Source organism: Poromitra crassiceps (assembly GCF_964638095.1).
Source record: "Poromitra crassiceps genome assembly, chromosome: 19".
Lineage (NCBI taxonomy): Eukaryota > Metazoa > Chordata > Actinopteri > Beryciformes > Melamphaidae > Poromitra > Poromitra crassiceps.
Window position 1 is genome coordinate 25,106,738 of NC_139646.1, and position 23,184 is coordinate 25,129,921.

The 23,184-nt window shown below is 46.9% G+C and overlaps 3 protein-coding genes across 3 annotated transcripts in view; all 3 read right to left on the minus strand.

Annotated features, from left to right (window-relative positions):
• Positions 1 to 238: 238 nt before the first annotated feature.
• LOC310793982 (zona pellucida sperm-binding protein 2-like) lies at positions 239 to 2,453 on the minus strand (the record flags this gene model as incomplete). Its single annotated transcript, XM_083655862.1, has 8 exons — positions 2,411 to 2,453; positions 1,983 to 2,152; positions 1,810 to 1,901; positions 1,316 to 1,446; positions 988 to 1,198; positions 675 to 816; positions 452 to 569; positions 239 to 321 (listed from the first exon to the last, which is right to left on the minus strand). Exons 2-8 carry the CDS (start codon positions 2,130 to 2,132, stop codon positions 239 to 241), a joined length of 927 nt encoding a protein of 308 aa, XP_083511988.1. The 5' UTR covers positions 2,133 to 2,152; positions 2,411 to 2,453.
• A 136-nt stretch (positions 2,454 to 2,589) lies between these two features.
• LOC310793983 (uncharacterized protein) lies at positions 2,590 to 6,414 on the minus strand (the record flags this gene model as incomplete). The annotated part of the gene is made up of 12 exons (XM_083655863.1): positions 2,590 to 2,810; positions 3,094 to 3,211; positions 3,335 to 3,543; positions 3,630 to 3,807; positions 3,893 to 4,110; positions 4,196 to 4,292; positions 4,380 to 4,541; positions 4,637 to 4,708; positions 5,165 to 5,302; positions 5,728 to 5,852; positions 6,150 to 6,245; positions 6,339 to 6,414. The coding sequence occupies 12 exons, from the start codon at positions 6,412 to 6,414 to the stop codon at positions 2,590 to 2,592; spliced, it is 1,710 nt and encodes a 569-aa protein (XP_083511989.1).
• A 9,422-nt stretch (positions 6,415 to 15,836) lies between these two features.
• The window catches only part of LOC310793984 (calcium uptake protein 3, mitochondrial-like), a gene marked incomplete at both ends in the record, with an annotated part of 61,146 nt that continues 53,798 nt past the window's right edge, over positions 15,837 to 23,184 (minus strand). The window contains one exon of the mRNA XM_083655864.1: positions 15,837 to 15,935. Within this exon, the coding sequence (XP_083511990.1) occupies positions 15,837 to 15,935 (99 nt within the window). The remainder of the gene's footprint in view (positions 15,936 to 23,184) is intronic.

The following is a 23,184-nucleotide window of genomic DNA, read 5'->3' on the forward strand; positions in this document are numbered from 1 at the left end:
CTTCTACCAGTTTCTGCCTCGAGCTCTGCACCTGCCCTATTCAGGCTTGGATGTGCGCGTCTCGACTTTTTCCTCATGTAGTTAAATGTTAAGTCACAGCTGTAAACCTAGAACCTGTCCTTGGTATGCAAAGCAGTTTGTGCAAAAGACAAGGACTTTAGTGCCAACGTGTGAACGTTTCAGATGGGCCTTCAGAAAAAAAGCACTTAAAAACAATTAAAATAAACATTGTGTTTATTCAGAAGCTTGATGGGTTTAACAGGTGAATAGGCCCAGAGGAGATCTGCTGTCGCTGATGGGTGGAGTCTGCACTTCTTCGCCCTGGAAGAAGAAGCAGTCAAGTTTAGATCACGGCACACTTCATCCAGAAATAACCAAGTACAAGATCCTCATGTTGATTTGGTGCCAAGACAGATTCTTCTCTGTAGGCTACGGAGACAGTTATGCTTACCCCTCTTCACTCCTTTCATCCGGTCAGCAGGCCTAGTTCTGCTTGCACACTGGCCACTGCAGATGCCATCAGTGGGGTCGTTTGTCTCACAAATCACAGCATCGCAGTGGACATAGATCTGTGGATTAGAGACGACAGTGGATTTAATAGACAGGACCTGATTCAACGGTCGCTTGTTATATACAGCTGATGGCCAAGCACAAGCCAGATCTGGATCTTTTACCTGGTCTTTGAGAACCTGTTGCTCGTTAGTGAAGGCAAACATCTTCATAGAGAAGCGTTTGTAGTGGGAAGGGACCGTAACCCTGGCATCGCCCACAACAGGCTCGAAGACTGTCGCATAGGCGTCGGCAAGGTTCTCGCAGCTGTATGGGGTTAGGTTCCGTTACTGGCATGTCATTTAATTTCAAAAGCAGGAGCAGTATTAGTTGATTAGTGCTGTCAAGGGTGTGGTGCAGAAGTCGTTTAAAACTACACCAACAGGGAGCGACATAAAATGTCAAACAAAGTTAGTGTTGTAAGATTTTACACATTACCTATCTACAATGATGTCCCATTGAGGCAGAGAGGTCCCGTCTTCATTAATTGTAGCCCAGCAGTTGTCCAAAATGAGCGCCAACACCTGCACTCCACTGTGGGTCCCCATGTCGGTGCTGTGCATCAGCTCCACCTCAAAATACAGAGGCTGTCTCAGGTATTTCACCACTGGGTAATCTTCCGCTTGGTAGAAGAACTCGTATAATGAGTCTGAGGGACCAAAAGGTAATTGAGGAAAGGTATTGGTCAGTGACCGAACGTACAAAGAGAGCAACGTCATGTCTCACTATACAATTTACATTTTAAAAGTATAATTGGCAGCTTTACCCTTAGCTAGTCTCATTTGCAACAGGAAGTGTCCTGACCCGGTCTCTGCCTTGGGTTCAAACCTCCTTGGTCTCGGGGAGAACGCCATCGTCTCGGTGTCGTTGACCGAATAGTAGCAGGACACTTTATGCCTAGGAAAAAAAAGGTATTACAACATGCATTCAGAAGAACAACTTAGAAATAAGAAGTGACCATCATCCCTGAACACTGATGCATCTGGATGGAGGAACAGTTCCAGGAGCTGGGTGTGTGTCTACCTGTAGTCAGGATCAGCTGGTGATGTAGGAGCTGTGTGTGTGTCTACCTGTAGTCAGGACCAGCTGGTGATGTGGGAGCTGGGTGTGTGTGTCTACCTGTAGTCAGGACCAGCTGGTGATGTGGGAGCTGGGTGTGTGTCTACCTGTAGTCAGGATCAGCTGGTGATGTGGGAGCTGGGTGTGTGTCTACCTGTAGTCTGGATCAGCTGGTGATGTGGGAGCTGGGTGTGTGTCTACCTGTAGTCAGGATCAGCTGGTGATGTGTAGGTTTTGGCTGAACTATGGTACAGGGCAATCTCATTCTCATACAGCAGGTAGTTGTCGAAGAACTGCAAGAGGTGCATAAGAGTCGCATTTGTTAAATGCACTTGAATTCATCGTAGTCATTAAGGGTGGGAATTCAAGCTTACCGTTCTTGTGGTCCCACAGGATTCCACACTGAAAGAGAAGTACGCAAAGCGATCGTCGCTGAAAACTGGTTTGCAGGACTCGTCTTTCAGTGTGAGCCAGCCAGGGGTCAGATTGGGCACCGATTCCACCTTCACAGCCAGAGCAGTCATAGTTCCATTGGAGTGACACTCTGTGGGGGTGGGGTGGGGGTTAATAGACCCTTTTCACGGGGGGCATTTTGTGTCAAAAATGCAGAATAAACACAGGTGCAAGCAAAACACTAAGGGTTTCCAAATTCCAAACATGGAAGTTGGAAACCCTCATTAGTGTTTTGCTTGCACCTGTGTTTACCCTGCCTTTGACACAAAATGGCCCCCGTGAGAAGGGTCTATTGGTCAACAAAACTTCAAACATCAAATCAGCAGAAATTATGAATTTGGAGCCTTACCAGTTTTGGTCAAAGCGAAGTTGCAGGCCAAGTACAAATCATTGAGCTTCCAATCGTTGCTTGGGTCCCACAGAAGTACATCGATCCTGGCTCTGACTGAATCGAACTCAACCAGCTGCGGAAAATAAAATTAAAAGATTCATGTCCAATGCCATGAGGTCAGATTACAAAAGATCCATCTACTGCAGCAGCTGGCCTACCTCGAACACCGTGTCAGGGGCATCGTAGGCCAATTCCAGGCTCAAGTGCGTGCCACTTTCTGTGCGCTTGTAGACGTCAGCCAGCTCGGGCGTGAGCTCCCGGGCACCAACCATGGTCTGGAAGTTGTTGCCTTGACTCCCGTATTTCACGCTGATGTAAAACGACTTCTCATCACAGGTGCCAGTGATGCTGGGCAGAACTAAAAGTCACAACAAAAAGTGCTGACAACACATTCCCAGCCGACTGTACGCAGTAGTACCCCCCCCCAGTTTTGTTTCTCATGCATAAATAAGCCCGATGCTTCATAATTGATCTGAAATATTCTACAAAGTAGCCAATTATTATGTGGCCAACCACTAGAGGAAACAATGTTACAACATAGCAAACCAAGCATGTGATCTAGGACAAGTAATTATGGACATTGATGGTATTTTGTCAAATATGCTTCAATCCCATCCCTGCTAAGAAGAAGATTAGCTCACCAACATCCTGCAGAGATGCCTCTAGCTCCACTGGGTGGGAGAATGGAGTTTCTTCAGGCAGAATGAGAAGCCCATAGGTCAGGGGCAGGGAATAGACTGTAACCAAAGGTTCAGGATTCTGTGGATCAGAAAAGCTCATACTCAACTGGGGCCAAGAGAAATCCTCTTACCTCAGAGTAAACAGTTGGAATAAGGTGAAAAGTCACCACACTATGTAAAATGGAGCCTAGAGTCCACATACGTGTTTCAGGACAACGTCGTCAGAGAAAGGCACTTGCAGGGAGAAGCTCTTGCTGCCATTGGAGAACCTGTGTTCCTGGACCGTGACGCCTCTGGCGTTGCACTCGGCAACAGACAGGACCCCAGTAGAGAAGGTGATGTTCATCAGCTCCACATCATGGAGAAATGACCCCAAGTGAACAGTGAACACTCGTTCCTCTGGGATGGTGTCTGAGGAACAGCAAAGTGGCAGGTTCATTACACCCTTTAATAAGCATCGCGCTTCTGCGCTCCTCCAAGACAAGATTTGGACTCACCGTCAGTGACTTGTGGAGGCTGGGGCATCTGAGGGGTGGTGATGGGGAACAGGACCTTGTATCTGGTTTCAATGATGGGGAACAGGACCTTGTATGTGGTTTCTTCTGCCCTCCACAGCAACTCAAGCATGGGTTCCACAGTGTAGGTGATGTGGTACTGGTTATCTGGGGCATGGCTCTGCAATAAGTATAATAAGTCATAGAGTTTCAATAAAAGATACACGACTGACCTACCCCACTGCATGTCCAATCTACAGACCAACCTTATAGTAGCCATCGGGCGATCCAACTGGGATCTCAATGAGGAAGTGAAGTTCTGTAGTAGATAGCGTGTATCCCTTGGCAGCCATCTGACTTTCATCCAGCCTCTGTCCGTTGATGCCCATGTGCATTTCTAGATTTCTGATCCTACCATCTATCAGGGGCGTTATACGGCGAGGAACGTGCCAGGAGATCACATCGTCCGTGAACATCACACCACCTATTGATAAGATGATTGTTGGCTCAAACCCACACCCGACATAAGGTTATACTGAGGATTCCAGCCTAAGTGACTTTTGACTCACCTGTAGGACAAGCAGCGGCAGAGTCCACGACCTCCAAGCCATGCGGTGCCTTGTAGTAAGTTGTCACTTTGAGAACCTCCATGGGGATACCTGCCACCTAAAGAAATTATTGTGTTATTTGCAGTGTTCTTAAACAAAGGAAGCCTCGAGGTGGGGGAGGGGAGTGTCACGAAGCGCCGCTTACCGCTTCAGAGTACGTTTCGGCCGTGTCGTACGGGCTTCGCAGAACCAGACGATTAGCTGTAGCCATGGCACCATAGCCGGCTTGTTGGGCCTCACTCAGCATCATTGACCTTGGCTCAGGAGTGTAGAAGGTCATCTTCCAGATTCCATGTGCCTCAGTGGCCTGTGGTTAAGGGGGGGGGGGGGGGGGGGGGGGGGGGGGTTTAAATCCCATTGGCATTGCAAGTGAACAATTAGTTTGGGGAAGTTAAAACGTACCCCAGGATTTGAGTCCTGTAGATCTTGTCCTTTTATTTCAGCTGCTGCAGGCTTGGCCATGTGGCTTGACACCTAAACAGACAAGTTAATTAAACACGGGCCTTTACAAACACATTTACACCATTAGCCTTGTTCACTTCCCATCCAATAGACCCTTTTCATGGGGGCCATTTTGTGCTGAAAAGGCAGGCTAAACACAGGTGCATGCAAAACACTAATGAGGGTTTCCAACTTCCAATGATTGGAATTTGGAAACCCTCATTAGTGTTTTGCTCGCACCCATGTTTATTACCCTGCCTTTTTGGCACAAAATGGCCCCCATGAAATGGGTCTATTCATCCATTTTGTGAATAAAATGCAGGAAGTAACAGGTGCAAGCAAAACGGTAACAAGGGCCCCGGCACCCTTGCACCTGTGTTACTTGCTGCCTTTTAGACACAAAATGAGTGAATTGGGCAGGGAGAGAGTCTGGCAGGCGAGACTACAGGTGGGAAGTGAAAAAGGCTCATTGTTGTTCGGTGAACCTACTTCCATGTAGTTCCTTTCACAAATAATCTCCTGCGAGGCCCATGGAGAGTAGTCGCATGTTTCCATCACTTCATGAGTAACCACATCTGATTGGCTGTACGTTCGGAGCCTCAAGCCAATACTAAACGTCCTATCATCCTACGGATGAAAAACAACTTAAGTCACTTTACTGATTTAAAGCACAGACATCTTGGTGTGACTTAACACTTAATGCGTGTCACTTTGTACAGTGGACAAACACTTTAATTGAGTGGTTTTAAGTAAACCGGAGAATTTACTTGTCGCCCAGAGGGTACATTTCACCTTTAATAAGGGCAATCTTCTCTTAATTACTAATTAGGCAGCATGTGTGGCTATACTGTAGCTATGTGTAAATGAAAGTGTTTTAACATAAAGAGAACCACAAACATTTTAACACTTGCCATTGAAGATGTGTGGCTGCATAAACATGTAGTGGTAAATACCAACGATCCATTTAAATGCCGCCGTCTGCTGAAGTGTGTTCATTACAGAAAAGATGACTGTCATTCTGCCATATAGAAAATACAATAACTTGTACATACTTTGTTGTCGACATAGCAGCCCATGAGTGAAGCATAGATTCTGGTGTTGCCCCACGGGTCAGACTCCATGCTGTATCCACACTGAGCAGCCAAGCTGGGAGTTAACACCATGTGCTGCGTGCCATCTGGGCAAAGAGGCAAACGTGGTTCTTTATACCAGTGGTCCTCAAAGTGGGGTTCCCCAGCAAAAAGGGGAATTTATTTTCACTAAATAACTAACCCAATGACTGACTGAACGTATGACCATTTTGTTCATGGGTTTCACACACACTGCAAGAAAAGCAAAAATCTTCAGATGGGGACCCTGGGATAAGTTCTTATATGGGGAGCCTTGGTCTAATTTCTGTCAGTTTAGACTTTAAGGCAAACATTACAGGGGTCGCTTCTTCCAACAAGATAGCCAATCGTTAGGGAATACTCACCGATAGCCTCGACTTCAAGCTGGTTCCCCACAGCGAGAGCTTTGTCCAACCTCATCCTCAGCAGGTTGCCCACACAGTCTGACCTTAAACCACTGCCTGTCGGAGGAAAATGCTGATTAGGTCCGACAAGAGACTGATTTGAAGTGACATGTAATACGAGTTATGATTCATGACAAATTAAGTCCTTACTTGACTCTGAATTCAGCTTCCTATTTGGCTTCGCTTCACCCACGTCGACTACTGCAGCTATCACAATCCATATCATACTAAAACACAGTGAGTGAATTTAGATGCATGGCAGTCATAATAACAGTCAGTGAATTTAGATGCATGGCAGTCACAATAACAGGCTGGCAACAGCTTACAAACATCTTAAATGTTGAAAACTTACACATTCTGAAGTGTCCCCATCATGCAGACTCAAAGCAGGCCAACAAAACCTACAGGAATTCAAACACGACCAGAACTTAATCCTAAAAGCCCAGGGAGTCCCTGACACAAGCAGCTGTCAACTAAAGGGCCTAAATGCTTTGTGAGCTGCAGCTGTTTTGAGCAGTTTCTCACAAGAGCAACAGGTGACCAGCATCACCAATCAACAATTAAGCCTCCTTGTCTGTGGGTGAGCTTGATATGTGCCTCTGTGCTGCCCTGTTTGCTGACAGGGTGAGCTTGATATGTGCCTCTGTGCTGCCCTGTTTGCTGACAGGGTGAGCTTGATATGTGCCTCTGTGCTGCCCCGTTTGCTGACAGGGTGAGCTTGATATGTGCCTCTGCGCTGCCCTGTTTGCTGACACAACAGATTAGGCTCATTTATGTACAGTATATCTTTTATTTATTTCTTGTACATGTCCCCGTGTATATTTTTTATTTCTTGTTCATGTTCCTATGTAAACTGATCTGTTATCTCTGACATATATTTTATTGATGTTATGTCATGCTGTCATGTTATATCTGTCAGGATTATTTGCTGCTCGCCTGTGAGCTTTGAAGGTGTTGGCTAGGCTGTGAAACTGAATTGCCCTTCTGGGATAAATAAAGTCATCTGAATCTGAATCGGTTACTGCATGTCAGTCTTAGCTCTGTCCAATGACAGGCAATATATGACAATATGTTTTTAAGACCCTTTCAATATATTCAACTCCACTTTCGTCACATCAGCGATAGAGGTGTAAATCAATAGTTTCATCACAATACGATATTGTAGAGATTATTGGGACAATGAGACAATATTTGCTGATATCACAACGTCTGCCACGATATGATTTTGATTCAATTAAGAATCAGGGGTCTGTGATCGATATGAGATGAGATATAATATTATGCCCATTTAACACATTTAGAACAATAGCTACAAAATGTAATACCTCATCAAGTGGTTATTAAGACTTTTTAAGGGCCTTAATTTTCCCTAAATTGATTTATCAACTTTTAATACTTTTCAAGACCCCACAGATATACCCCTGTCTCAGTTGAACAATGGAAAAGCAGGATAATATAAGTAACAAACATGTCATGTTCATATAATATTCCCTCATTTGTTCCATCTCATTTTGAGACACTAATGATTTGCATTTTATCACTCATTTAGAACAGAATTGTTATGAAAATCATTTGATCAGTGGTCTCAATGTTTCCATTGATAGACGATAATATTGAAATATTGTCCAGCCCAATATTAAGTGAACTGTGCTGTGTGGAGTAGCATGTGTCTCTTCAGGTCTTGTTTATAACCAAAACATTTCCCACAGATGGGAGCAATTCAATGGTTTCTCTCCTGTGTGGACTATCATGTGTCGTCTCAAGGTTCCTTTCTGACCAAAACTGTTACCACAGACTGAGCATTTAAATGGTTTATCTCGTGTGTGGACTATCATGTGTGTTGTCAAGGTTCCTTTCTGATGAAAACCATTTCCCACAGACTGAGCATTTAAATTGTTTATCTCCTGTGTGGACTATCATGTGTATTCTCAAGTTTTCTTTATGAGCATAACTGTTACCACAGACTGAGCATTGAAATTGCTTCTCTCCTGTGTGGATTCTCATATGTCGTCTCAAGAGTCCTTTACGACCAAAACTGTTACCACAGAGTGAGCATTTAAATTGTTTCTCTCCTGTGTGGCCTATCATGTGTGTTGTCAAGTGCGCTTTTGAGCAAAACTGTTACGAGAGACTGAGCATTGAAATGGCTTAACTCCTGTGTGGACTCTCATGTGTGTTGTCAAGTTGCTGTTATGAATACATCTTTTCCCACAAACTGAACAACTAAAGTATTTCTTCCTAAGAACGTCACTGTCTTTCTGTGAGAGAGACTGAGGTTCACTAGTTTCCGTCCAATCATCACTGTCTTCAGTCTCAGAAGAGTCTGAAGTCTTGCCAGCACTGGCTGGGTCTGATACTCCACAGTCCTCTCCATCAGCTTCTGTTTTCATCTGTTCAGTTGAGCAGCTGGCTAGAGGCTCTGCCTCTCTCTTATCCTCAGTTTGGCTTTGATGAAGCTGTGAGGACTGATGTTTCTCATCTTCACTCTTCACAGGAACAGCAGCAAATTGGAACTTGGTGATATCAGCCTCCTCCAGCCCTTGAAGCTGCTCTGCCTCCTGACTGGTACAGAGTTCCTCCTGTTCCTCTTTAATGTATGGGTGCTCTGGGTCCTCCTGAAGCTGCTCTCCCTCCTGACTGGTCCAGAGTTCCTACTGTTCCTCTTTAATGTGTGGATGCCCTGGGTCTTCCTGAAGCTGCTCTCCCTCCTGACTGGTCCAGAGTTCCTCCTGTTCCTCTTTAATGTGTGGGGGATCTGGGTCCTCCTGGTCCAGACTGGGGCTCCACTCCTGCAGCTCAGGGGGAACTTCTTCTTCGATGATCAACAGCTGCTGGAAGTCTGGTGCTGTGGCTGCTCTGCGTAAGCGTACTACAGGATTTAAAACAATGTCCAGAAGCTTTCGTTGTTGCTCGTTCTTTTTGGAATAAGAAGATTCTAGCCTGATGTCAGAGTGAATGGTTACCTCGTTACACTCCATTTCCTTCTTCAGAAGCAGTCAACTCAGTGGAGTGAGAAGATCTGAAGGTATGGACTCAGGCAAAGAAGCTTCCTCCTCGTACTCCGCTATCTTCTTTCAAACAGCCCATTATCTCTTCAATGGCAGCAGGTCACCAACACTGTCATGTTTTGGACATTAGACATTTCCATACAGTGACAAGGCAACTTTTCCTCCCGAACGTTTTACTGACAACCGTGCCTTTGTTGACGCATAGCTATGGTCAATCAGTGTTGGGTCTTCCCACTGGGTCTGAGCATCTTGGCGCGTTGGAGGTGCAGGTTCAGGTACCGCTTCAGGTTCACTGGATGTTGATTCTGCATTACCTGAAAGGGAGAGGAGAGAGAACAAGGCTCTAAATGTAAATGTGATCATTTGTAGTGTTTCTAGCAACAGCCTGGCAAGCTAACATTAGCCTGTACTAACAACATGGGCTCTGGAGAACACCAGGGGTTCCCCAGCGAATTGATGATTTGTTAATCTGAATTACTAGATTAGGGAACATAGGGATGACCCCCCTAGGGTTACACCAGGCAATGCTACAAAGTAAACAAAGACAAAACCAACACAACGTAACCAACTAATAACAACATGGATGATCAGCTATATCGTTGCTAACATGATAACTACCCAGCGAGCTAGCTTACCCGGCAATTCAGCAGGAGTGCCTCGCTCCAGTCTGCGTCTCTTTTTCTGAGGAGGCCGCACGTATCCTAGCCACAGTTCAGGGAAAGGATTATCTTTGGTTGGCTTTTTGTCCACAAAGTGGTGAGAACAAACATTAACGTATTTCGGCGGCTTCTTCAGATTTAAAGCCTTCAGCCACATCCGTGAATCCGAATCCTCAGCTGGTTTTCGGTAGAAGGAATACAGTCGAGTGCAGGGACAAAGCCGTTTGGTAGCGGGCTGATGCTCAAAACACTGTCGATCCAACCACTCGTTCAGGCGTTTCTGTGTATTGTGACAGCCAAGCACTGCACAATGTGTTCCAGTATTAACCATTGTTAATAACGTCTGCTAAAGTTAGTGTAGCTGATGTTAGCAATCGTTGTAAAAAAAGTTTGGATATTTCGGCTGCTGCCTTCTGGTGTGCTCTCTGCTGTGGACTTAACCGGAAGCCGGGGACATATAGACAGTTTTAACTTGACAACAATAACAACCGTCACAACCCAATGGTCACAACCCACCTGAATATCCGGTTTACTTCCTGTATACATAGCTGAGCGCAGGCTGATATTCGGCTCATATTAAATGTTAACGTTAGGCCGTGTCTCCGACAGACACATTAACAAGGTAGCCTATTTCGGTCTTTATGTCTTGTAGTAGTTAGTAGTAGTCTGGGCACCTTCCACCCCGCTTTTTGTCATGGGGGCGTAAACCCCGGACCCAGAATTAACACCGGATGGCAATGCGCCTAACAACGTCTTTGTTGCCGTTAGCTTGACGCGGTGATGTTACCTAAACTAGAGTCTGATCAAAACAAAGCTAGCGTTACATAAAACAAAACGTTTATGCAATATGGCATCTCCGCCACCACCGCCTGACACACCGGTCAAAACGGTGAAAGAGGATTCTGATACTTGGGTCAAATTGTCAAGTTAACGTGAAAGTTGACGAGCTAGAAACGCTGCCATCCGGTCTAGGGCGGGCTCTAGGCGGGAACCAGTAGGGTGACAAAATCAATTGTGGGCGGGAGCCAGGCTCTTTCTCGCCGAGAAGAGCCTGGTGACGCGAGGTTAAGTTAGTAGTAGTAGTTGTTGTTGTTGTTGATAGTTGTCATAACAACCACCCTGTCGGAAAGACGTGCACACGCTGGGTAGGAAGCGTTGTTGTCCCGCAGGCGATTTTTTTTTTCTCGGATGATGGCGAAGGCATAACCCGCCCCTCTCTGCCTCTGATTGGTCTAGCGTCAAACTTCCATCCAAACACATTCGCTTGGCTATCCTGCATTACATCTCTTTCTACAGTCTGTGGTCAGACCGTCAGACTCAGTGGGTCGCAGACATACAGCAGTTACGCTTGCTAGCCTGCATGAAAGACGCCAGTGTGTTTATGTTTTTAATATAGTCATATCTATGGTTTATAACGCTGCCACTGAGAGGAGAGGGGGAGAGGAGAGGAGAGGAGAAGAGGAGAGGGGGAGAGGAGAGGGGAGGGGGAGAGGAGAGGAGAGGGGGAGAGGAGAGAGGGGGAGAGAGGAGGGGAGAGGAGAGGGGGGAGAGGGAGAGAAGAGGGGAGGGGGAGAGGAGGAGGGGAGAGAGGAGAGGGGGGGAGAAGAGAGGGGAGGAGGGGAGAGAGGAGAGAGGAGAGGGGAGGAGGAGATAAGAAGAGGGGAGAGGGGGAGAGGAGAAGAGGATGGGCAGGGGAGAGAAGAGGAGGGGAGAAGAGGAGGAGAGGGGGATAGGAGAGGGGGGGAGAAAAGGAGAGAGGAGAGGGGGAGAGGAGGGGAGAGGAGAGAGGAGAGGGGGGGAGAGAGGAGAGGAGGGGAGAGGAGAGGAGAGAGGAGAGGGGAGGAGAGAAGAAGAGGAGGGGGGGAGAAGAGGGGAGAAGAACCCCTAACTATCCTGTTTTAGTTTATACACATGTGAAATAATATAATTTAATTTAATTTAATTTGGTAATACAATAGCCTACAGCATTTAGGTGATTGATTAAAAGACACAAAAACATTTGGCTAAACAGGGGGTAACTTTTTAACCTGACGCTGCCAGATGGATGTAAGTTGGTTCACATTTGGGATTGTGAATTTGTGGAACAATGCCGCCCCCATCTGGCGGAGTCAGGCTAGTAACTTTTAGGGGTACAAAAATTAAAGTAAATTGAATATTATAAAATGTGTCCCTTCCTTTTCGAACACACGGGGGGGGGGGGGGGGGGGCACATGATAAACCCAGATTGCTGCCAGGGGCCGAAGAAAATATTGCCATGCCTCTAATTTTATCACGAGTTTAAATTATAGAAAACATACTGTGCACTTATTCTTCAGCCTTTATTATATTTGAAATATTTGAAAATCACTCCAAACAGCCAATTTAGGTCATTTCATTCGAATTTTCGAGCTGCATTAAGTAAAATGGTGTGGTTTGCCTACACCTCTGGGGCCAAGCAGAACCATGAAGGGGGGCGGGTCTATATCCGCCAGACCTCTAAATCATGATACGTGCCATGTTCTGTAGGTCTACTTGCAGTGACACATGACATAACCGTTCACCGATAACGCTTAACGGTTCAAAATTGCATAGGGAAAACTTTATATTTACATCATTGGATAACCACTCTGACCATATCCTCTTCATCAATGCTCCACGAGGAAGCAAAGAACGGTCATCAATGACAGTGAACGTATGAACTGAATCATTATTCACTGTCCGCTTCACGCTCAGAAGAGAATATCACGACTCATCATCGTGGTTAGCGAGACTGAACACTTTAGAAACACATTTCTCAAGTTAGAAACTATAGAAATGATCCCTGAAAGTATAGTCTTAACTTCACAACGGGCGAAAGCCGGACGCCATTCATGGCGACGTCCTTTTTACTCAGGGTTTCTCCCTCCCGTTAATTACCGCCGAATTGCAGAAAAATATGAACTATATGAACACAACATATCATACTAGCCTATAAATTCGATTACGCAAGCACCTAAACTACTACAATTTAACGTTTTATTTCGTGATTTTGTAGTTCCCACAATGCCTTGCGAACAAGATCACGGGTCACGTGACAATGCTTTTCAGAATCGAAGTCGGCACTGCACAAGAGGACAATTTGAATTTTGAACATAGATTTTGAATGTGAATAGCCTACGTGGCAAAAGACACAACGAACTGCACCGACGTCGACACCGTTATGTCCTCGGCTCGTAACCATTCAATGTCCTCGTAACCGAATGTTAAACGCTGACAGCAATTTTAATCGCAGTTGGCATTGTTGAGCACACGATGGCAGCATTTCATTTATTTCATATGAGAAGCCATATCCTGGTAAACCAACGTGACCTAACCGGCTGGGTTACCAGGCTAGAGAAGCCAAGCCAAAGCTTTATGAAAGACCAATCAAAATGTGAAGTATTTGCCATTATTATATATATTTGGCCTACCGGAAAATGCGATTTAGAAATGCTATGTTTCTGCCTGTCACTGAAGTTCACTAAACTACAACCCTTTAGGGGAAGTTGATGATTTATTCATTTGTTTGTTTGTTATTATATGTGTCTGTTTTATTTAATTGGATTTATTTAATTTGACAAATTTATTTTATTTCTCACATTTGCAGGTAACGCTTTAGAATAAATTACAGTACCCTGTATTGTACAGGGTAGCAAGATCTGTAGGCTAAGTACATTCTATTGCTGCATCTTCTTCAAATTGACCACGAATAACACAAATATTCCCAAAAATAGTTTATTCATGCATGAAACATTTCATTTACCAGGTCTAAAAAGAAATCACATTAATAAATAGGGGTGGGTGGGGGGATTTATAACACAATGTCTTATATTCCAATAGACGGTTTCAAATTGCCCCAGCTTACTTTCTGTCGCAGGGTTTTTCTAGTACAATAACGGACAGGACACTGTAAGCTAGGTTACAAACTGTTCCCTAGCAACACAATTTCTATAGCAAGGATTCAAATATGAGTTAGGCCTACATATCATACATATAATGTAATATATTTATTGCGCATTTCTAGTTGCTTAAAGCTACAGTGCTAAAATTGATTAAATAAACAGTTTGGTTGCAGTGGCATTTGACTGAAGAGAAAGGGAAGGGATAGAAGGCACCTATGTGACATAGCTACATGCAACTAACATTCTCAAACACAACCTGGGGCAAGACATTAAGGAGTCAGTGACATAAAATACAGACATTACCAATCAAATGTACATGTCCCTCTCTATTGCTTTCTCCTCTCGGTTGCAAATCAAACCCATCCCAACTATTAGGATAATACAGCGTTCCTAACTGGAGTAATAGTGACTATATATTCTGTTGGTGCAAAATAAGCAACTTTATTAAGTTGGCGTGACATCTTTACAAAACTACACCGATCATCGCTAGACCAATCAGCATTTAAACAAAATAAGTGACTGAGATGATTAAACTGATGTGAGGACAACACATCTAAAAGAAAAAAAAAAAAAACGCACCTAGTTAACTTAGCCGGAATGAGGGTATGTGTCTTGGTCGCTGCACTAGCACCTCTTCTGGTCGGTCTGTTTGGGGCAGAGGGGAACTGGTGGGAATAGCGTGATCCTCCCACGTGCTACGTCCTGCCGGTGAAGCTCCCCGCTGTCGGGTGAAAAGAAGCGGCTGGCAACTGCACATGTATCGGGGGAAGCATGGTGCTAGTCTACGGCTCTCCCCAGATCGGCAGAGGGGGTGGGGCAGCGACTGGGGCAGCAGGGGGAATTGGCCAAGTACAATTGGGGAGAAAATGGGTGAAAAATCAGAAGAAAAAAAAAGAATGTCCAACGCACAAATGAATAAGACACATTTACTGTTATTCACTTGATTATGAATGTATTTATATCGCTGTTGTTGGTGTGCTCTTTGGATTTGTATAGTTTGTAGTTCAGCAGGCGGACAATTTCCAATCCTTGGTTGGACAATAAAGTAAAGTTCTAGTCTATTCTATTCTATTGCACTGTAAATCATACTTTGGAGGAATGTCAGCAGAATAGGATGACTGGTAAACCTGGAAGCAAAGAAGGGGTGATGTTGCTAATTGTGGGCATAGAGAACATCAGTCAGCTGCATGGTCATGTCTGTAGCTACAGTCGGCTGCATGGTCATGTCTGTAGCTACAGTCGGCTGCATGTTCATGTCTGTAGCTACAGTCGGCTGCATGGTCATGCCTGTATGGTCAGTCAGGTGCATGGTCATGTCTGTAGCTACAGTCAGCTGCATGGTCATGTCTGTAGCTACAGTCGGCTGCATGGTCATGTCTGTAGCTACAGTCGGCTGCATAGTCATGTCTGTAGCTACAGTCGGCTGCATGGTCATGCCTGTAGCTACAGTCGGCCTTAAAAACCACATCACTGGGCTGATGACTACTTCAGGTCAAAGGTCAATCCAGTTCATCCATTCATCAGACTTCATTTGTCATTTTCCCTCCTACTCTCCTCGTCCCTGTTCCTCACCACCTCCCAGTGTTGTAGTCAAGTCTCTGTCGAGGCTCCAGTGCTCCGGGACACCTGCTCTGTTTAGGCATCTTCGCACTGTGTGTTACTGAACATGAGCGTGAAGCCCCAAGTAGGTGGATCAAACATGCCTGCCCTTGCACCAAATTTGAATAATGTCACAGACGGTATTAATATAGCTATCAATATCTTATGCAAAATGATCAGGGCCGATTACAAAAAATGAACAAAAACAAAACAAGTCTTTATCAATTAACAAGTCATCGTCTCCAACTTCCGAGTACGAATGCATGAATGCTCGAGTCCGCGTCATCAGTGCTCAAGTCCAGGACGACTCGCGTACTACAACTACTCCACACCTGCCACACCATCTCCCCTCCTCTCCTCCCATCTCCTCTGTTCTTCTCCTCTCTGTTCCTCTGTTCTCCTCCTCTCTGTTCCTCTGTTCTCCTCCTCTCTGTTCCTCTGTTCTCCCCTCCCCTCCCCTCCCCTCCTCTCCTCTCCTTCTCTTCAGGCCTTCTCCTTGAACCTCCTCCAGAGCTGGCGGACTTGTCTCCTGGCCCCGGAGCGAACGCAGCTGGAGAAGGAGTCGTGGTTTCGGGCCTTCACCTGGTAAACACAGAGCAGAACCGGAGGCACCGTCACACTGGGAAGTCCATTTGTTTCAATTCAATTGTCAATTATGCTACAGCTACACTGAAGCTAAGTCATTACTGTCACAAGGAAACAGTGTTTCTGTCACAATGTGGCCTCTTCCTGGTTGAAACAGGATGTTGGAGTGAGACAGTCTGTTCAACAGTGTTCAAGATTCATGTTGTGTGTCTCAACTTCAGCTTCAAATGCTGCATTCTCCACTGGGTCTCAACCATGGTGTCTTAGGAAAAGGGAAAATGGCTTTCACTGCTGTGCCATGTTAAACATGGCCCTCACCGCTGTGCCATGTTAAACATGGCTTTCACCGCTGTGCCATGTTAAACATGGCTCTCACCGCTGTGCCATGTTAAACATGGCTTTCACTGCTGTGCCATGTTAAACATGGCTTTCACTGCTGTGCCATGTTAAACATGGCTCTCACCGCTGTGCCATGTTAAACATGGCTCTCACCGCTGTGCCATGTTAAACATGGCCCTCACCGCTGTGGCATGTTAAACATGGCTCTCACCGCTGTGCCATGTTAAACATGGCTCTCACCGCTGTGCCATGTTAAACATGTCTCTCACCGCTGTGCCATGTTAAACATGTCTCTCACCGCTGTGCCATGTTAAACATGGCTCTCACCGCTGTGCCATGTTAAACATGGCTCTCACCGCTGTGCCATGTTAAACATGGCTCTCACCGCTGTGCCATGTTAAACATGGCTCTCACCGCTGTGCCATGTTAAACATGGCTCTCACCGCTGTGCCATGTTAAACATGGCCCTCACCGCTGTGTCATGTTAAACATGGCCCTCACCGCTGTGCCATGTTAAACATGGCTCTCACCGCTGTGTCATGTTAAACATGGCCCTCACCGCTGTGTCATGTTAAACATGTCTCTCACCGCTGTGCCATGTTAAACATGGCTCTCACCGCTGTGCCATGTTAAACATGGCTCTCACCGCTGTGCCATGTTAAACATGGCTCTCACCGCTGTGCCATGTTAAACATGGCTCTCTCCGCTGTGCCATGTTAAACATGGCTCTCACCGCTGTGTCATGTTAAACATGGCTCTCACCGCTGTGCCATGTTAAACATGTCTTTCACCGCTGTGCCATGTTAAACATGGCTCTGACTGCTGTGCCATGTTAAACATGGCTCTCACTGCTGTGCCATGTTAAACATGGCTCTCACTGCTGTGCCATGTTGAACATGGCTCTCACTGCTGTGCCATGTTAAACATGGCTCTCACTGCTGTGCCATGTTAAACATGGCTCTCACCGCTGTGCCATGTTAAACATGGCTCTCACTGCTGTGTCATGTTAAACATGGCTCTCACTGCTGTGCCATGTTAAACATGGCTCTCACCGCTGTGCCATGTTAAACATGGCTCTCACCGCTGTGTCATGTTAAACATGTCTTTCACCGCTGTGCTGGCTCTCACTGCTGTGTCATGTTAAACATGGCTCTCACTGCTGTGCCATGTTAAACATGGCCCTCACCGCTGTGCCATGTTAAACATGTCTTTCACTGCTGTGCTGGCTCTCACTGCTGTGTCATGTTAAACATGTCTTTCACCGCTGTGTCATGTTAAACATGTCTTTCACCGCTGTGCTGGCTCTCACTGCTGTGTCATGTTAAACATGGCTCTCACTGCTGTGCCATGTTAAACATGGCTTTCACCGCTGTGCCATGTTAAACATGGCTCTCACTGCTGTGCCATGTTTAACATGTCTTTCACCGCTGTGCCATGTTAAACATGTCTTTCACTGCTGTGCCATGTTAAACATGTCTTTCACCGCTGTGCCATGTTAAACATGTCTTTCACTGCTGTGCCATGTTAAACATGTCTTTCACCGCTGTGCCATGTTAAACATGGCTCTCACCGCTGTGCCATGTTAAACATGGCTCTCACCGCTGTGCCATGTTAAACATGTCTTTCACTGCTGTGCCATGTTAAACATGGCTCTCACCGCTGTGCCATGTTAAACATGTCTTTCACCGCTGTGCTGGCTCTCACTGCTGTGTCATGTTAAACATGGCTCTCACTGCTGTGCCATGTTAAACATGGCTTTCACCGCTGTGCCATGTTAAACATGTCTTTCACCGCTGTGCCATGTTAAACATGGCTCTCACCGCTGTGCCATGTTAAACATGGCTCTCACCGCTGTGCCATGTTAAACATGTCTTTCACTGCTGTGCCATGTTAAACATGGCTCTCACCGCTGTGCCATGTTAAACATGGCTCTCACCGCTGTGCCATGTTAAACATGTCTTTCACTGCTGTGCCATGTTAAACATGGCTCTCACCGCTGTGCCATGTTAAACATGGCTCTCACCGCTGTGCCATGTTAAACATGTCTTTCACTGCTGTGCCATGTTAAACATGGCTCTCACCGCTGTGCCATGTTAAACATGGCTCTCACCGCTGTGCCATGTTAAACATGTCTTTCACTGCTGTGCCATGTTAAACATGTCTTTCACCGCTGTGCCATGTTAAACATGGCTCTCACTGCTGTGCCATGTTAAACATGGCTCTCACCGCTGTGCCATGTTAAACATGGCTCTCACTGCTGTGCCATGTTAAACATGTCTTTCACTGCTGTGCCATGTTAAACATGGCTCTCACCGCTGTGTCATGTTAAACATGGCTCTCACCGCTGTGCCATGTTAAACATGTCTTTCACCGCTGTGCCATGTTAAACATGGCCCTCACCGCTGTGCCATGTTAAACATGTCTTTCACCGCTGTGTCATGTTAAACATGGCTCTCACCGCTGTGTCATGTTAAACATGGCTCTCACCGCTGTGCCATGTTAAACATGGCTCTCACCGCTGTGCCATGTTAAACATGGCTCTCACTGCTGTGCCATGTTTAACATGACACAGCGGTGAGAGCCATGTTAAACATGGCTCTCACCGCTGTGCCATGTTAAACATGGCTCTCACTGCTGTGCCATGTTGAACATGGCTCTCACTGCTGTGCCATGTTAAACATGTCTCTCACCGCTGTGCCATGTTAAACATGGCTCTCACCGCTGTGGCATGTTAAACATGGCTCTCACCGCTGTGTCATGTTAAACATGGCTCTCACTGCTGTGCCATGTTAAACATGGCTCTCACCGCTGTGCCATGTTAAACATGGCTCTCACCGCTGTGTCATGTTAAACATGTCTTTCACCGCTGTGCTGGCTCTCACTGCTGTGTCATGTTAAACATGTCTTTCACCGCTGTGCCATGTTAAACATGGCTCTCACCGCTGTGCCATGTTAAACATGGCTCTCACTGCTGTGCCATGTTAAACATGGCTCTCACCGCTGTGCCATGTTAAACATGGCTCTCACCGCTGTGCCATGTTAAACATGTCTTTCACCGCTGTGCCATGTTAAACATGGCTCTCACTGCTGTGCCATGTTAAACATGTCTTTCACTGCTGTGCCATGTTAAACATGGCTCTCACCGCTGTGCCATGTTAAACATGGCTCTCCCCGCTGTGCCATGTTAAACATGTCTTTCACTGCTGTGCCATGTTAAACATGGCTCTCACCGCTGTGCCATGTTAAACATGGCTCTCACCGCTGTGCCATGTTAAACATGTCTTTCACTGCTGTGCCATGTTAAACATGGCTCTCACCGCTGTGCCATGTTAAACATGGCTCTCACCGCTGTGCCATGTTAAACATGTCTTTCACTGCTGTGCCATGTTAAACATGTCTTTCACCGCTGTGCCATGTTAAACATGGCTCTCACTGCTGTGCCATGTTAAACATGTCTTTCACCGCTGTGCCATGTTAAACATGGCTCTCACCGCTGTGCCATGTTAAACATGTCTTTCACTGCTGTGCCATGTTAAACATGTCTTTCACCGCTGTGCCATGTTAAACATGGCTCTCACTGCTGTGCCATGTTAAACATGTCTTTCACTGCTGTGCCATGTTAAACATGGCTCTCACCGCTGTGTCATGTTAAACATGTCTTTCACTGCTGTGTCATGTTAAACATGGCTCTCACCGCTGTGTCATGTTAAACATGGCTCTCACCGCTGTGTCATGTTAAACATGGCTCTCACTGCTGTGCCATGTTAAACATGGCTCTCACTGCTGTGCCATGTTAAACATGGCTCTCACCGCTGTGCCATGTTAAACATGGCTCTCACTGCTGTGCCATGTTAAACATGTCTTTCACTGCTGTGCCATGTTAAACATGGCTCTCACCGCTGTGTCATGTTAAACATGGCTCTCACCGCTGTGTCATGTTAAACATGGCTCTCACTGCTGTGCCATGTTAAACATGGCTCTCACCGCTGTGCCATGTTAAACATGGCTCTCACCGCTGTGCCATGTTAAACATGTCTTTCACTGCTGTGCCATGTTAAACATGGCTCTCACTGCTGTGCCATGTTAAACATGTCTTTCACTGCTGTGCCATGTTAAACATGGCTCTCACTGCTGTGTCATGTTAAACATGGCTCTCACCGCTGTGCCATGTTAAACATGTCTTTCACTGCTGTGCCATGTTAAACATGGCTCTCACTGCTGTGCCATGTTTAACATGACACAGCGGTGAGAGCCATGTTAAACATGGCTCTCACCGCTGTGTCATGTTAAACATGGCTCTCACCGCTGTGCCATGTTAAACATGTCTTTCACCGCTGTGCCATGTTAAACATGGCCCTCACCGCTGTGCCATGTTAAACATGTCTTTCACCGCTGTGTCATGTTAAACATGGCTCTCACCGCTGTGTCATGTTAAACATGGCTCTCACCGCTGTGCCATGTTAAACATGGCTCTCACCGCTGTGCCATGTTAAACATGTCTTTAACATGGCCCTCACCGCTGTGCCATGTTAAACATGGCTCTCACCGCTGTGCCATGTTAAACATGGCTCTCACTGCTGTGCCATGTTTAACATGGCACAGCGGTGAGAGCCATGTTTAACATGGCACAGCGGTGAGAGCCATGTTTAACATGACACAGCGGTGAGAGCCATGTTTAACATGGCACAGCGGTGAGAGCCATGTTTAACATGTTAAACATGGCTCTCACTGCTGTGCCATGTTAAACATGACACAGCAGTGAGAGCCATGTTTAACATGGCACAGCAGTGAGAGCCATGTTAAACATGGCTCTCACCGCTGTGCCATGTTAAACATGGCCCTCACCGCTGTGCCATGTTGACACTCTGTCACTTTGAAAGTGGTGAGTTTGCAGGTTTCATGTGATGGGGACACTGATGGGAGCAGTGCAGAAGGGGGTTGTTCAAAAATCTGTGGTGGCATTGTGGATTGGAATTTTTATGTTTGCCCACTGACATGCCATGTCGACTGAAATTACACTTCTTGATTTTTTCCATTGTGACTAATAAGATCCATTCCAGCTAAAGACCAAAGCTCAACTCAAGGCACCCTATGACAGTTTCAAAATGTGAAACCAATTTGCATTTGGGCCTTTTTGAAAGGCCTGAGGTTTGTGCTGACTTTGTATGGGAGTTCATGGGAGGTAGTGTTGTTGTACTACTAGAGGTTAACGGGTATAAATGGATCACATTTGAAGGCGAGGATTATATAGATAACTGAATTCAGCAAAGTTAGTATCAGTCAAAGTCATTATGCTCCAGGTCAAAGGGCAGCTCAGAAGGTGACAGAGGAAAGGGGAGGTGTGGTCGCTGGTGGTACTTATCTGCTTGCCAGCTCCCTCTTCAGACAGGACTTAAAAGAGACGGAGCGCTCCACAGATTTGTAGCCCTGCGCGGCCAGCAGGGGGCAGGATAGACCGGCAGAGGGAGGGCAGAGAAAGAAGAGAGGGAGGGAGAAAGGAAGAGGTGAAGAGGAGGAAGCAGGAAAGGGAGAGGAGAGAGAGAGTGGGGGTGGGAGAGGAGCAGGTGTATTGGAGGGAGGGGTGTGAGAGGAGCAGGTGTATTGGAGGGAGGGGTTGGAGAGGAGCAGGTGTATTGGAGGGAGAGGTTGGAGAGGAGCAGGTGTATTGGAGGGAGAGGTTGGAGAGGAGCAGGTGTATTGGAGGGAGGGGTGGGAGAGGAGCAGGTGTATTGGAGGGAGGGGTTGGAGAGGAGCAGGTGTATTGGAGGGAGGGGTGGGAGAGGAGCAGGTGTATTGGAGGGAGGGGTGGGAGAGGAGCAGGTGTATTGGAGGGAGAGGTTGGAGAGGAGCAGGTGTATTGGAGGGAGGGGTTGGAGAGGAGCAGGTGTATTGGAGGGAGAGGTTGGAGAGGAGCAGGTGTATTGGAGGGAGGGGTGGGAGAGGAGCAGGTGTATTGGAGGGAGGGGTGGGAGAGGAGCAGGTGTATTGGAGGGAGAGGTTGGAGAGGAGCAGGTGTATTGGAGGGAGGGGTGGGAGAGGAGCAGGTGTATTGGAGGGAGGGGTTGGAGAGGAGCAGGTGTATTGGAGGGAGGGGTGGGAGAGGAGCAGGTGTATTGGAGGGAGAGGTTGGAGAGGAGCAGGTGTATTGGAGGGAGGGGTTGGAGAGGAGCAGGTGTATTGGAGGGAGAGGTTGGAGAGGAGCAGGTGTATTGGAGGGAGGGGTGGGAGAGGAGCAGGTGTATTGGAGGGAGGGGTGGGAGAGGAGCAGGTGTATTGGAGGGAGAGGTTGGAGAGGAGCAGGTGTATTGGAGGGAGAGGTTGGAGAGGAGCAGGTGTATTGGAGGGAGGGGTGGGAGAGGAGCAGGTGTATTGGAGGGAGGGGTTGGAGAGGAGCAGGTGTATTGGAGGGAGGGGTGGGAGAGGAGCAGGTGTATTGGAGGGAGGGGTTGGAGAGGAGCAGGTGTATTGGAGGGAGGGGTGGGAGAGGAGCAGGTGTATTGGAGGGAGAGGTTGGAGAGGAGCAGGTGTATTGGAGGGAGGGGTGGGAGAGGAGCAGGTGTATTGGAGGGAGGGGTTGGAGAGGAGCAGGTGTATTGGAGGGAGAGGTGGGAGAGGAGCAGGTGTATTGGAGGGAGGGGTTGGAGAGGAGCAGGTGTATTGGAGGGAGAGGTTGGAGAGGAGCAGGTGTATTGGAGGGAGGGGTTGGAGAGGAGCAGGTGTATTGGAGGGAGAGGTTGGAGAGGAGCAGGTGTATTGGAGGGAGGGGTGGGAGAGGAGCAGGTGTATTGGAGGGAGGGGTGGGAGAGGAGCAGGTGTATTGGAGGGAGAGGTTGGAGAGGAGCAGGTGTATTGGAGGGAGGGGTGGGAGAGGAGCAGGTGTATTGGAGGGAGGGGTTGGAGAGGAGCA